Source organism: Salminus brasiliensis, chromosome 3 (genome assembly GCF_030463535.1).
Source record: "Salminus brasiliensis chromosome 3, fSalBra1.hap2, whole genome shotgun sequence".
Taxonomy (NCBI): Eukaryota; Metazoa; Chordata; class Actinopteri; order Characiformes; family Bryconidae; genus Salminus; species Salminus brasiliensis.
Window position 1 is genome coordinate 4616333 of NC_132880.1, and position 15686 is coordinate 4632018.

The 15686-nt window shown below is 49.1% G+C and overlaps 1 protein-coding gene across 2 annotated transcripts; it reads right to left on the reverse strand.

The window, feature by feature from the left end:
* Positions 1–1542: 1542 nt before the first annotated feature.
* Positions 1543–15684, reverse strand: samd1a (sterile alpha motif domain containing 1a). 2 transcript variants are annotated; one of them, XM_072674570.1, is made up of 7 exons: positions 15052–15684; positions 8423–8675; positions 7019–7164; positions 5365–5431; positions 4740–4824; positions 4218–4332; positions 1543–2517 (listed from the first exon to the last, which is right to left on the reverse strand). In XM_072674570.1, the coding sequence occupies exons 1-7, from the start codon at positions 15427–15429 to the stop codon at positions 2365–2367; spliced, it is 1197 nt and encodes a 398-aa protein (XP_072530671.1). In that variant the 5' UTR covers positions 15430–15684; the 3' UTR covers positions 1543–2364. The 2 variants fall into 2 exon arrangements, with proteins under 2 accessions (XP_072530671.1, XP_072530672.1); XM_072674571.1 differs by having other exon boundaries at positions 5365–5428; positions 15052–15683.
* Between the last annotated feature and the right edge of the window lie 2 nt (positions 15685–15686).

The window sequence follows — 15686 nt, forward strand, 5'->3', positions numbered from 1 at the left end:
CAATTTAGCTGAGCTAATAAACCAATAACTGGGGCACAATCGCTATCTACTGTGGGTGAACGTCTGTATCAGGTCTAAGGCTGTATCCGAAAACACACAGGCTTCCTAAAGCAACCGAGTCTAAGGCAGGTTTAGCCCTGAGGGAAGTAGAAATGGCCAAATATGAATGATGTATCAGGGCATAGAACCAACAACCTTGTGCGGTACTGGGGAATCAAGCATGTGCTGGCCTTTACCCTCCCAGGACTGGTACGTCATGTGACAAAAATTGCACAAAATGAATATAAATGGGGGCAGCCATTGCTTAAAGGTTGGAGAAGTGGTCTTGGACCCAGAAGGTGACCAATTTAATCCTATGGAGGATTGCAGGAGGTCCTCTTTCAACATTCGCAGAGAAGGTGCCCTAACCCCTTCATGCTCCTCGGGTGCTCCTTGGGTGCTCTGGGTGTGTGTTCTCCCTGCCCTCATCACTAAAGGTAATTAAGGGTGTGTGGTGTTTACCATGGGTGGGTGAGATGTTCTCAAATTTCCAGAGTATGTTTGGGACCAGACCGAAACCATCTCTCAAGGGTCTTGGTGAGGTTGTTTTGGTCTGCATCCGAGCACAATCCCAGTATTCACACCCGCACCAAATGTGAAAACGAACCACAGTCCAATTTAAAGCCCACTAGCCCTGTATGGGGCGCGACAGTACCTCATAAAGAGAAGCATCAACCACGCAGAAGGAAGAAAACACAGGGGTTTAATCCCAAATTAAACTCTGCTCCCTATATAGTGCACTATGCAAGTCAGGAAATGATGGATTCTTAACCTAATCAGAGCACTGTTATATATCTGTAATAGAGCAGTGTTATATTTGTTATTATGCAATGCATGTAGACGTTGTAGCGTTATGACTTATGTAGTTCACTATGTAGGGAGTAAGGAGGTATTTGAGATTCAGCCAGAAACATAGACGCATGGTGATATCAGTGTTTTCATAAAGCTGCCTTTCCCCATTCACACTGAAAACAGCTGAGGAGGGATTGGAGAGGGTGCTCCATCTCCAGCATTTCCATGTGGACAGGAGGCCAGAACACAGACAAAACACTTGAGCAAACACTCAAAAACTCCAAATCAGCCATGCGATGGCTAACTCCCAACTGATATGGCCAACTGGGCTGAGGACAGTCCCGCACACTCCCATACAAAAACACCAAGAGACTGTGATGTAACAGTTTGGGGATTTTGGTTTTCTTTTGAGTGAAGAGACTCTCTAAACTCTACTGAACTCCCATTACTCAACTATTCCACGGAAAACACAGTTTTCCATTCTAGGGACCCCCTTCAATACTGCATATTATTATAAATATAATATAATATTATAAACATTGCTACAAACCCTCCAGTCCCAAAGGCCTATTCCATGTAAATCAGCAAGCTTCGCCAAATGGGGTAGTTAGGTGTACCTTGGCTGTGGTAGGCTGCAATTTAAGTATCTGGAGGTGTTTATCGTCCAACATCAACATCTAACAACAAACCCCAACAACAGCATCTTCCTCATGTGTGTTTTTATTGGAGATCCCCGAGGATATGTGTTTGACGGGGACCAGAGTTTCAACAACGTGACTTCATTGTCTTATAAAATGGGCATGAACTGGGCCAAGACCTGGCCTGACACATTTCCATTAGGTTTCCAGCCTGAAACTCCAGACACATATCTCCAGGACATAGTCTTACCTTCCCCTAGCGATTAGACGCAGGTACAAATGGGGAAAAGTTGGCGATTCTCCCGTTCTTTCACATGGCCGAGAAGCCAGTTCTCTGGGAACAGTCTTTTAGGATGAGCGATCTGCCGCGTGTCGTACACAAACTTCTGAGATTTACTTCTTAGCTTTACATGTCCGCTTTAACAGTTGGAATTGTTCCTGCTGCTTTACACATTAAAATGAAGAGGGAAACGACGATATAATATTGCAAACAAAATATATTACTGAGATCCTGTAAATTATAGAAAGAAAAACAATACTGGCGGCTGGAAAAACGATCCTCATCCCTCTCAATAATAATAACAATAATAAAAAAAAAAAATCGCCAAAGAAACAAGGTAACATCTTTCCACAGCGGAGCGGCAGTGCTGGTCCTGTGAAGTAAAGTGAGGTGAAGTGAGGGCAGGGAGGAAGGAGAGGAAGCCGAGGGAGAAGAACAGGTGAAGACCTGCCGAGCAGAGGACCTGCCAGCCTGTGGGATTGGATGGATGAAGCCGAGGCGAGGGAAGGCTGACTATAGAGTCCTTTCTCTCCCCGTGGTTTGCCCACGCTGTGCTTTGTGGGTTTCAGTCAGTCTTTAAAGTGGAGGTTGGGTTGGGGCGGGCCAGGGTCGGGGCTAGGAGATGACATCACCGTCGTCCTGAAAGTGGCTTCTCTGCAGCACCTTCACATGGTGTTCGTATATCTTGAGGGCGGGGCCGAGTCTGATCGACAGACCTGTTAAAACGTCGCTGCGCTGCATCAGGAGGAGCGACTTCCCGTCGATTTCCTGCGGAGGGGAAAATAAACGCATCAGCTGTATTCGCCTTACTTGGCCACGCCCACTTTTACATCTTATCCAGACTGACTTACAGGTTACTCGTATTACAGAGGAGGGCCAATGTAGTGTTAGGAGTCTTGCCCAAGGACTCTTATTGGTTCAGCGCAGCATAGTCACCCAGACCGGGAATTAAACCCTGGTCTCCCACATGGTGTGGTAGATTACTGGCAGGTAGTGGTGTTATCTCTTGTGCCACACCAACCACCGTTGGTGGTTCACAAGTGTGGTTAAATTTCCTGGCATCAAATTTCGGCAGCGTTTACCTTCTGTAAAGATAGTCCCTTATATTCTGTAGTCCATGATCTATACGTACGTGTTATGAAGCTCATAATTAAATGAAAACTGAAATTTAATTATATACAAGTGGATTATCATCTCGGTTTTTGGAGGGGCCAAAAGAAGGGGTAAAATTGAGTAGCTACTCCCATCTCAGACATCTATGCCAAGATTTCTTATCCCCTGCGAGCCGGTCATAAATTTTACAGACGTCCCGAATAGGGCTTAAGCCTAAGCCTTAACCCAACATTGCAGCAATGGTGAAACTCATCAGTCTAACTAATGGTCATTTAAAAATTCACCAAAAGATAAAAATGAAGAAAAGGAAATGGATTCAGCATCAGAACTCGGGATTGTTTTCTCCATGTGGATCTACTGCCCCCTAGTGGCTACAGAACAAAGTAGGCCAAGGGGGTCCAAACAGTTTTTACAGGTTATCCAGAGCACAATCCAAGTCAAGGCAAGTCAAGCGGCACAGTACAAAGTCCATGTTTAATTTGCCTATGAAGGATTCTGTCTGTTAAAACTGTAAAATTAAACACTCAGATCTCTCCAAGTACAGAAGCCCAAAGCACGTAGTACCACATGCCAGACTCTGGCAGTTTGGACAGTGCCGAGATAGGGCTCCCACTCTTTTTTAGGGAAACACTGTGCGCAACGTTTCCAGGACATTTTCCACACAATTCCATCTGGCCCATATTTATCAGACTTCTCAGGGTAGGAATGCTGCTGATCTGGGGCCTGAATTAAAGGATTCTCTCATCAGCTGATGAGAGATGATCCCAGATCAGTACTTTTACTCTCAGATGATTGATAAATCAGGCCCAGTGAGCTCACCGAAAGCCTCTCTGTATCGATTAGTAGTGCACACATGGTTACAGAAGGTATCTTTATGTAACTGTCATGCAAAAACATTGTATCTCCATTTTAGCTGTTTTTCACTTTTGGTCATAATGTGAATCTGCCGACTGTTTTTTTTTTTTTTTTTTACATTGTGCCCAAATTTCATCATAAATGGACCAGTAGAAATGACTTGCAATAAAGTCTTACATTGACTTCCACTGAAAGTCAAGAAGGTTTTTTCCTTCTCCTGTAAAGTTGCCATTTTGGAGATACGGTTTTTGCATGTTTTCCACTGGATGCAGAGCCCTCTTTAAACCCTTTAGTGTTTTTTTTTTTCTAAATATGAGCCTCACTGGTTGCAGAGCTCAACTTTTCCAGGGCCTCACTAATATTTCCAGGACAATTTTAGCAATTTTCTCATTTCCCAGGTGTTTCCATGACTGGAAAAACAAAGCTCTGAATTTCCAGGGTTCCCCCCCCATCATGTTTTCCAGGGCGCAAGGGGTCCCTGTGAGTGCTGAGGGACGAACCTGTGTTCTGAATGCCACCGCCTGCTCTGGAAATCCCACTGCGGTGAAGTAGCTCACCACGTCCGACACACTCCACTGTAGCGGGTCCTGTGCAATCTCCTCAGTCTTCACCGAGCTGTGGAGCGAAGACCAACAGCAGCGTTAGACATCACGTCAAAAACAACCCAAACCTGCGACTCCCATAATTGCCTTTTGTTCCTGAGTTCTGCCCAATCAGAAAGCTGCTGACAACAAAAACAAGCTTACAAGACCGAGCCCACTGAAACACAGGCTCAGGTGTGTTTAAGATTAGGGTTTTCGGTTAGTAAACTCGAAAGTTGGCAAACCCCAAGCTAGAGACGGGTGTGGTGCTATTTACATAAACCGGGATTGGGCTTTTAAGCCTAGTCTTAGAACAGGAATCGCACTGTTGAGAGAATTCGGGAAGAAAACTAGGCTTAATCCCTGACTTACTGAAAGGCCTCTGTGGGAAACGCTCGTCATGCGTTTTCACGCCAACCTAAATCCAACGCTGCCACTTACCCTGCTCTCTTCATGCCTTCACCATTCTTGGCTTGTTCTATTTCTTGCGGGCACGCAACATCATCCCCTTTACTGCAGTTTTTACCTGGAAAAACAGAGGTTATTAACAAACTATATGGACAAAAGTATTGGGACACATGTTCATTGCTAACTGATTATTCTTAAATCAAATGTTGTCTCTACTGTCCAGAGAAGAAGGCCTTCTACTAGATTTTGGAGGAGGAGCATTGCTGTGAGGATTTGATTGTGTTTACAGACAAAAGCCTTAGTGAGGTTAGGATGTTGGATGATGAAGATGATCACCACCCTACTTCATCATCCATCATTCCATAGAACACAGTTAGTTCCACTGCTCCACAGCTTAACGCTGGGGGCTTTATCCCCCTCTCTAGCCCATGTCTGGTATTAGGCATAGTGTCAGTAGGTTCATGCAGGTTTATCTGCACCAGGGAGTCCTATTCTATTGGCTGTACCTCTCTTCTGGGACTCGACAAGCTGTGCATGTGTGCATTTGCACATTTCTGTCAGCAACAACTTAAAGTAGCTAAATTCAGCAATGTCCACAAACATTTGAACATGTAAAAAAAAAAAAAAACAGGACATGAGCATCAACCAGAACACTCACCCTCTTCTGTAGGGACAGAGCCTTTGGCAGGTTCTCGGTCAGAACCCACAGCCTCATCCTGGTGCTGCTGAGCAGAAGCAGAGACACAGTAAGGGTCTGATATCCATACCAATTAAAGCCACAACAAGAAATCCCTGCTACTCATCAGCCTGCTTCAAGAACCGCAGGATCTGAGAGGCTTCTGAAGACCAACGACAACAACACCACCACCACTGCTGCTGCTAAAACACAGAAGGTCTGTCAGGTAAACTCAGGGCTATTCCTGGGGCAGGACACTGCTTCAGCAGATTCTGAATAGACTTTAAAGCGATGATTCAGCTAAAAACACTCAAACGCAGGGAATCAGGTAAGACTGGTTTGGTGTCCGAGGTTTGCGTCAGTGTAGCTAACAGCTGATTTAACCCTCTGTGGGTCAGTTCTGGCCTTCTGTAACGGTCCGTCTATAGAGTCCGTTCTAAGCTGCGATTGCTACACAGCAACTCAGCTCTACGTTCTCTGCAGAACGACGAGGGGAACCATTTGAATGATTATGGCTGTTTTTTCATGCTTTAATAAAGTGAAGTCTATATTTTTGTTTTCTGAGCCCTTACATCTTAAAGCTGAAGTTCCACCTTAAAGCAGGGCTGCAGTTACATTTCAGCGGCTGTATCTTCTGCACCATTTCAGGTGGAACGGAAAATTCCAGTAAAAAGCTGGTGAATAACGTCGGCCTCATGGGAGCAGCCAGGCTTGTTTTATAGGTAGTATTTTTTATTTACTGAGTTTATGTGACGGGGTGGTAACACTTCCAGAAGAACATTTCAGTAGTATTTTAGCTTCCTTAAAACTCACAGAGCTCAAACGAGCAGGGCGGTTAACGCAGATTACAGAGGTCACTGTCTGTGACTGAATAGGCTCCCTATTTACGTTTTAGGGCACTAATGTGGCAACAAAGTGGAATGATCGCTGATATATGCAAGTGGTTAGCAAGTTACAAGCCACTGAACGCCATCATTTTAACACATTTTCCCACGAGAGCCACTCCCGTGTTTATGCCGCGACCAATATTAATGTTAAAGATGTTGATGATGAGGAAGTGTCCTAATTTCTACCACTACTTTCTAGAAAACGACATCGTCTTCCCTATATAGTGCAATACTAATGAGGAAATAGGGAGCCATTTGCGTCACAGCCATTGTGTTTTGGTCGTGTTCTGGTGGAAGCTGCTAAGAGCTGATTGTCGCGCCCCCTTCGAAGATGAAGGTTCTATGCTGAACCATGGGTGGGACTGCATCAACCACGGCCCGACCACAACAAATCCCGCTGGTGGGACCACACTTGTGGAAGGGTTTAAGAAGCTCGAAGCAAGTGCGTGATGATGTAGGCCTGTCGTTTGCATGATGCTACATACAGCCCATACATTTCTATTACCCGTAAGCTACATTAGCCTCGTAGTTCCAACTCCAAGCTTCAGACACCAAACAAGGCTTGTCTGGCCGACATGATTTCTGTCCATATCATCACTTTAAACTGGACTGAACTACTCTGCTGACAGTGGCCGCGCCGTGGAAAATCCTACACAGCCCATGACCGTGCTCAGCCCGCGGCGGCCCTTAACAAGCCTCTGATGTTCACTGTGATGGACAGCTGGGATGAGTCGTGCGGACGTGCTTACCAGAGAGGCTCTGCAGTCGGACAGCAGCTGATCGGGCGTGAGTGCGTTCTCCTCGACTCTCGGCCCCTCCTCCCCCGTCAGTGCGCTCCGCTGGGCCGAGGGACAGATGGCCGCCGGCTGCCGCGCCAGCTCCAGCTCCGGGGACCCTGAGAGGGACAGTGGCAGACGCAGCGCGCCGTAATGAGCTCAGGTACTCGGCAGCCGCAGCTCCACAAAACACACACACACACACTTACACACACTCATCAAACCAATACAGTGCTCAATAATTAGCACTGCTAAGAAATGTTGTATTGGATGGTGCCAGTTTCCACCCACTAGCTACGTGTACCCCATCACATGATTCTACCAGCACTGGAGGCTTCTTGAGTCGTGTGAGGCGCCACCACATCTTTTCAAAACAATATCACTGGAGCTCAACGAGAAGATGCCTGCGCTGGCTAGGATGATGCGGAGTGGTCAGGGGGGTGGTTCTGAGCGTGGCCCACTGACGCAGAGAGAATGAGGCCAGTTATGCTCTCTGGGACTTACGGTTGGCTGTGGCATCACTGTGAATTGAACTTGATGCTAATCAAAGTGTCTTCTCACACTGGAAATTAAAATGTCTGTGTTTTAAATGATGATATTATATGAATTTAATACTACTGAAATATGCAGATATTTCAACACAGCAATCAGCCATAACATTAAAACCACCCTCCTAATACTCATCGAGTCATGGACCCTACAAGGCAAAGCCAGCGTTAACTACTTCAGCAGTTGCAACGCTCCAGTAGCCCTTCTGTGAGATCGGACCAGACGGGCTAGCCTTCGCTCACTCCCCATACACATTAGTAAGCCTTGGGCGGCCATGGCCCTGTTGTCGGTTCACCGGTTGTCCTTCCTTAGAGCACTTTTGGTGGATACTGACCACCGCATACCACGAACACCCCACAAGACCTGCCTGATGTTCTGGAGATGGTCTGACCCAGCCCAGTCGTCTAGCCCTTGTCAAAGTGTCTCAGATTCTAATGCTTGCCCATTTTCTCTGCTTCCAAAGCATCAGCTTTAAGAACTGACCGCTCACTTGCTGCCCGATATGTAGATCCTAGTTATTGACAGGAGCCACTGTAAAGAAATGACCAGTGTTGTATACTACACCTGCTAGTGGTCGTGATGTTATGGCTGAAGTATAGTAGATATTTATGCTCTACAATCAGGAGATCTTGGGTTCGAGCCCCCGTCATACCATCGAGAGAGCATAACTGGCCCTGACCACTTTGAAAATTTATGATGCACCAAATCAGTTTCTGAAACCATACACAACTCCCCCTGCCTCAGCTCTGCTCAGTCTGCCTCCCTGCCTTGCAGGTCAGCACTGCACTGCTAGAAAGATCAGCGTGTGGTGCAGCGGAATGCAGGTACCTGTGTCTTGCTGGCCGGCGGGCTGTGTGTGCTCGGTGGGAGCGTGCGGGGTGTCTCTCTCCAGTTCCAGGCTAGTGTGGCTGGGAGAGCTTTTCGAGGGGGTGGGGGAGGCTGCAGGCAGGCTGGCTCCCGCGTCTGTGATGGGACTCAGGCCGATGCCTGAGTCAGTGGTGTTCTGCATGCACGGCGCATCCAGACTGGCCTCCTCCTCGTCCATGCTGCTGTCCAGGCCAGCCGTGGTGGACAGCTCATCCTGAAAAGACATGAGATTAGGTTTCAGAGGCAAACTTTGACTGCTTGATGGTGAAGAGTGAAGCAAGTCTGATGGCGTTACTGTGTTAGCGTTAGCTGGAAGTCTTACACTGGGGGGTTCCCAATCGCCGGCCTACTCTGTGAATAATAGACACGAGGAGCTTAATGAGTTAATGGGTTAAGGAGTCAACTGTAATAATGTGGGGTCCTCAAGGGGGCCAGAAATCCATAAAGGGGACAGCTGGACAGTGAGGGTACTTGATTTAGCCCACCAGAACCCCCATATATATATATATATATATGCATGTCGATTTTAAACCTGCCTATTTCACTTCGGGCTACTGTTCTGTCCTTTTGGCCAGCTGACCACCCCTAACAATGCACTTTTCCCCTCAAGGACAAAGACGTTTCAGCACCCTTGAGCTAATCAATTGTTGGAGAATTGAGACCAACTGATTAAACACGCAGGGTCAGGTGTGCTCCAGCTTGTTTGGCATAAAAACCTGAAAACACCCGCCGTTTCTGGAGCACTAGAGGATTTTTTAGGTCCACAATTCTGTAAAAAATGTGTTCGAGCTCTTCCACACGCCGACAGATTCCACTGACTTGTAGCATTTAACAGTGCTTTAATCACCAAAGCTCTCAAACTACACGATTTACCCAGAAATACCAACACTGCAGACTTTCATACTGCAGTGACGAACAAACAGTCGAAGCAGAAGAAGAGATTTCTCAAAATCCCACGTGGGCAAATGTGACTTTAGCAGACGGCAGACAGCAAGGCGCAGATTACTGCGTGACTTATGTATGGATAGGGCAGCACAAGCGGGACAGAGATCTTACTTTTCATTTCAAATTAGGCTCTTTTCTTTACCCCCACCTCCCCCATTATAATGGGTAATATTGCAGAAGGGGGAGGGATTCTTATAGGAGGACAACTGTTAACCCCCGGCCTAAAATTGGGGCGCCTTTTGTGAGTCTCGAGGGGGTGAATCTGCCTCAAAACTGGCCTGATAATCGTACAGAGTGGCTCAAGCCATTAGTGCTTCAAAATGTATATGAGTGAATAAGCTGGAGTTCGAAAATTCCTAGACAGCGGATGCATAATACCCTTCAGCAAAATGGACTAAAGTATTGGGACACCTGCCCATTCACTGTTTCTTCTAAAACGAAGGGTATTAAAATGAGTTTATCCTACCACTGTCCAGTGAAATAGGCTTTCTACTAGATTTTGGAGCATTGCTGTAAGTATGTGATTGCATTCAATAACAAGAGCATTAGTAGAGTCAGGATTTTGGAGGAGGATGATGATGATGATGATGATGATGACCATTCCACCTCATCAACTGGCATTAGGTAGCATGGTGCCAAAAGGTTCATGTTCATCTTCATCTCCAGAGAGTCCTATTCTATTGGACGTACTTCTTTACAGGGACCAGACAAGCTGCAATGGGTGCAACTTAAAGTAGCTGAATGCATGTATTAGAAGGGGTGTCCACAAACATTTGACAAACAGTGTACACCGTTTGTTGCACTCTGCTGCACAGCTAAAACATCTCTAAAGCCTTTTGAAGATCTTCACCGCATGCAACACTGAAACAAACTCATGTCTGGAGCTGCTGTGCATCGCAATATGGCTGACCTCTGCATCTGTGTGGCATCTGTGCATTTAGTGTGGATTGCATTAGGAGGCACTGCTTCCTGTGGGATGATTTTCTTTTTTTTTTGGGGTGGGGTGGGGGGTGGGGGTATTTAAATATGTAAATCAGGGGCTACTAGTGTTTCTTTAACAGTAATCGTGCATCACACACTGCAAAAGTTACCCCTCCTATCAGGCCTGCAGAGGGAAAAGGAAACAAAGGGAAGAAAATTGGGGGCAAAAAGGGGAAAAAATTCCACCACTCGGCTCGTGAACCAAGCTTCAACCCTCGAGCCGGGTGATTCACACGCTTCGCGGAAGCTCGAGCGCGCGAGCAGCGATGCATCGCCTTCGTGCATTTACTAATAAAAACTTACATATATGTGCATGTGTGCGCGCGCGCGTTGTTTTTTTGTTTTTTTTTTTTTTTGGTTTGGTTGTTGTGCGCGTGCGTGTGTGTTTCTGTGCGCGCGCTGACGGTACAGCCTACCGCTGTTCGGCTTTGAGCGCACGGCGGGCGGGCGGGCGGACGCGAGGGCGCGCGCGCACGCGCGCGCGTGTGTGTGTGTGAGTGTGTGCGTGCGTGTCCTTGCGTAACCAGCTCCAGGCTGCCGAGGCGCTCCTCAAACTCGAGAGAGAGAGAGAAAGAAAAAGAGAGCGCGCGAGCCGAGACCCACCTCCCCCCATACCCAACCCAACCCACTCCAGCACGCGCCACCTTCCCCCAACACACGCACGCGCTCCGAAGCGCGCGCTGCTGCCCGCGCGAAGTACTGCTGATTCAGTTCACCGAACCGACACGTTCGAGGCTTCAGCGGTTCGCTGATTCGAATCTCCGTAGAGCGCCGCTCAGTTCAGCGAGTCTCCAAAAGGGACGACACACAAACATGCACTGCGTGTCCAAATGTTTGTGGACACCCCTTGTAATACATGCATTTAGCTACTTTAAGTTGCACCCGTTGCTGATACAGATGTGCAAATGCACACACACACACACACACACACAGCTTGTCTAGTGCATGTAGAGAAGTACTGCCAATAGAATAGGACTCTGGAGCAGATTAGCATGACCCTAGTGGTACCATGCTGCCTAATGCCAGATGTGGGCTAGAGGGGTATAACGCCCCCCCCCCGGCATTGTGAAGCTGTTGAGCAGTGGAACAGACTGTTCTCTGGAATGATGGAGGTGCTCCGTCCCATTCTTCTGGGATGAGTTGGGGATGATCAGGTAAGGTGGGGTGGTGATCATCATCCAACATCGTACTAACCCTTCAAACTAACCAACCAAATCCTCACAGCAATGTTCCTCCAACAGTAGAGACAGTTACTCCAACAAAAGCAGATAAGCCAAGCTCTTTAAATATCCTGGACTTCAAAAGAAATAACGAATAAGCCGGTGTCCCAAAACTTTTGTCCATTTGGTGTAGATGTCTTTCGGGGGTACTGGCAGATTGGCCTGTAATTTTGGACTGTTGGTGCCACGTTGTTTACGTAAACAAGCGCTCCAAACGGGATCGTCTGCATTACGAGGCCCTTAACGAGATTAATCACGCACTCTGCTACATCCACGCCACAAGCAAGGGAACAGCAGGAGGCACACTGAGGAAAACCCCACTGTTTATTTTTTCAACACTACGATAAACACCACCAGCGACTCAGACTGTCCTCTACTACAGCCAACGACACCCAGCTAACCTCATCTGGCAAAGCCTGGGCGTTTGTTTGGGGTATTTCGGCGAGCCTAAACCTGGCCTTATGTCACACCCGATGATCTACATACTTGCAGATACTCGCTTGGGGGCCCGATGCGACTCCCCCGACAGTTAGTTGGGTCGGAGCAAAAACGTGGACTTTCTAAGGGGTCCTATGGAGCAGATTACTGCTGCCTCTGAGTTGTATCAGAAATATCACCATGTCTTATTCACTAGAGGCAAACTCGGAGTCATCGATGAGTCCCGACTTCCAAAATTAGGGGCTTAGGGTGTCTTTAAAGAAAGGCTGAAAATTGTATTGTACACTGTCTTTTACTCTGCAGGCTACTGATGCGTCCCACTGGATAAGATAAAGGTGCATGTATTTGTCACTGTACACTGTACAGCGAAATGTGTCCTCCGCATAGTGAACACACACTCACACACACACATGTAAGGGGCAGTGAGTACACATACACACACCCAGAGCGGTGGGCAGCGAACTCCAGCACCCGGGGAGCAGAGAGGGTAAAGGGCCTTGCTCAAGGACCCAACAGTGGCAGCTTGCCGAGCCCGGGAATCGAACCCACAACCCTGTTATCGATATCCCGGCGCTCTAACCGCTGAGCCACCAGTATTGGCAAATAATTGGCAAATTATTGGTCCTGGACAGAAAGACAGAAGTAAACAAACAAACAAACAAACAAACAAACAAAATGAGCATTGTTTTCATGCCGTTCTTGTCATTTCTGACCAAACCACTACTCATGAGCTCCTGTAACAAATCACAAGTGGAAACCTCCTAGGAGGAAAGCACAACAACCATTTACATTTACAGCATTGAGCCTACGCTCTTATCCAGAGCAACTTACAGGGTTACTCGTATTACAGAGGTGAGCCAATGTAGTGTTAGGAGTCTTGCCCAAGGACTCGTATTGGTGTAGCGCAGCACCGGGACTCAAACCCAGTCTCCCACGTGGTGCGGTAGCTCACTGGCAGGTAGTGGTGTATCTGTTGCGCCACACCAACCATATTTAGGGCAAGTGTTGCTGATGCATTGACTGCAAATCAAAACATGAATGTTGAATATATAGATCCGACCGAGCGCTGAATCAACATCGGCCTCCAATAACACCGGCCACCTCACCGAACGCCCTAAACGACTGGTTGCAGGTTCCTGAAGAGGTTTCTTGAAGAACCTCCAGAAGTTCCACCAGGGATCTTATACTGCTAACAGTGAACGGTATGGCCAGTCAAGGCAAACATGTCCTAAAGGCTAGGAGTCTAGAAGGAGTCTAAGACCAGCACCCTCGCCCTTCACCCAGACGTGTGCGCGCTCACTGCCCCTACTGACCACCTATGTAGGTGTATTCACTGCCCCAGACGGGTTCAATTCTGCTGCAGTACTGTGCAACGGCTTAAAGCAGCATTCCCAATTGATTCGATTGCCCAACTTACACACCTAGCGTAACACTAATCTAATGATCTATTAATCCCTAATGTGTCTGAGCAGGAAAATCAAATCACCAATCCGGGCTGGATCTGGACCTTCTAGGACCGGACCATGATTCTATGGCCTGATCACACGACTCCCCATAACAGTCCATAACAGCATCCACTGCCGAACCCCCCCCCCCCCCCCCCCCAACATTAGTGCTATTCATTACTACCTAGTCACTATTTAAGCCGAACTTTACGCTTTAAACCGGTCGTAAACACGGCGTTAAGCGCAACAAAAGAAAAGTTGCTCTTATGAACCGACTCTTTTTTTTTCCCTTTCCTCCCCCAAAGCATCACTCGAGCCGATTCACATGATTCGAGTCGTTCGCCGCTCGGAGAGGCGCTGCTGCGCTGAACTTAGATCCCGCCCTGCGCTCAGAGGCTCCGAGAGGCGCGCGCTGCTGCTGCTGCTGCCGCCGCCACAGAGGACGAGGAAAGAAAACACACACACGCACGCGCACGCACACACACACACACACACACACACACACACAATGCACGCGTGGCTTATCCGACATGAGCCGCAGAAACACAGCGGTGATGTTGCCCCGTTATTTCGTGCGTCTTTTCTTCCCGTAGCGAGTGTGTGTATGTCTGTGTGTGTGTGTGAGAAAGTGTGTGTGTGTGTGTGTAAGTGTGTGTGTGTGTGTGTAAGTGTGTGTGTGTAAGTGAGGCGCGGTGTGTCTCCGTCCTCTCCCTCGACCAACCCCCCCCCTCCCACCCCCCCGAGTCTACGCTCAGCCAACTCACCGTCCTCCCCCTTAAGAGAAGCTAGCCTAGCTCCGGATCCGGAGAGTAGCGCTCCGCTCCGGGATTTCGCTCCACCCGCCGGCGCAGCGCCACTGCAGGAAGCTGCCCGGGCGGTCGGCCGGAAAACCCGGAGCGGAGCGCTACTCTCCGGACCTGGACTCGCCAGCTCCGCGCTCTCCCTCCCTCTCTCTCACACACGGAGTCGCTCCGGTCGCTTCCCCACATCCGTGATGGTCGTGTTTCCCCCCCGGCCTGTTTGTCTCCCAGTGTGCGAGACTTTCGGGCCAACTTTCACGTCAAAAACCCGAGCAAACACACCGAACCCGAGCCCGAACTCCAACCGGGCCACGCAGAGCTTTTGTTTATGTGAGCCAGCTAACGTTCGCGTTAGCCAGCTAAGCTATCTCTACCTGGCTGGAATTTCCTCGCGTTTTTGAGACAGAAAACCTCGATAAAGTGCTCGCGAGGCGATTAACTGCGACAAAAGTCGCTTTTCTGCGGTTTCTGGCGGTTTCTGGCTCTCGGGAGAGCGGCCGAGCTGACGATATCGGTAACGTTAGTGCCGCTCCCCGTCTGCGCCAGTTCTCGCGTGCGTGTGCGCGTGTGAGTGTGTATGTGTTAGTGTGTGTGCGCGTGCGTGTGCGCGTGTGTGTGTGCGCGCACTTGTCGTTTTTAAGAGAACTAGTTCACTAATCGTGTCAAAATGTGATCCTCCGCTACTTCTCCCCCCCCTTCCCCCCCATCACCACCACCCCACCCCCCCTGCCGACGTTCCGCCGCCGCCTCCTCTCGCTCACCTCCCCGTCCTCCATCGGCTCTTCGTCGGCTGGTCCCAACGTAGCAGCGTCGTCGCCGCCGCCGCCGCCTGCGTCGCGGCTCACCTCGGCCACACAAGCTCGCTTTGCCGCGGACTTGCCGGCGGACGCCTGCTCGAGTTTCCGCCGGCCGCGCTGCACTTTGGCAGCGTTGCGGTACGAGACCGAGCCCTTGTAGTTCACTTTGAGCACCGCGTGCTCCTGGATCAGCTTCTCCAGCTCCACGCAGGTCCGGTCCGGCTCCGAGCCGTGCCGCCGCCGCACCATTCGGCAGATCCGCTCCAGGTCCGGCCGCGCTTTCCGCGACCTCAGCGAGTCTATCGTGTCCAAGATCCACTCGCGGAACCTCGGCTCGGACATTTTCGTGTTTTATCGCTTTTGTTTCGTCCTTTTTTCTCCTCCTCCTCGCGCTCCTCCTCGCGCTCCTCCTCGCGCTCTTCCTCCGTCAGTCCGTCTCCGGGGCCGCCGGCGGTGCAGCGGGGGTGAAGTGAGCGCTGGTCGGTGTGGGGTGTTTTGAGAAAAGGGGGGGGGGTGTTTTCGGCGCTGCTGCTTGTTTATCTCCGGGCTCCGCTGCTGCTGCTGCTGCTGCTGCTGCTGCTGCTCCTCCGCTGCCGCTG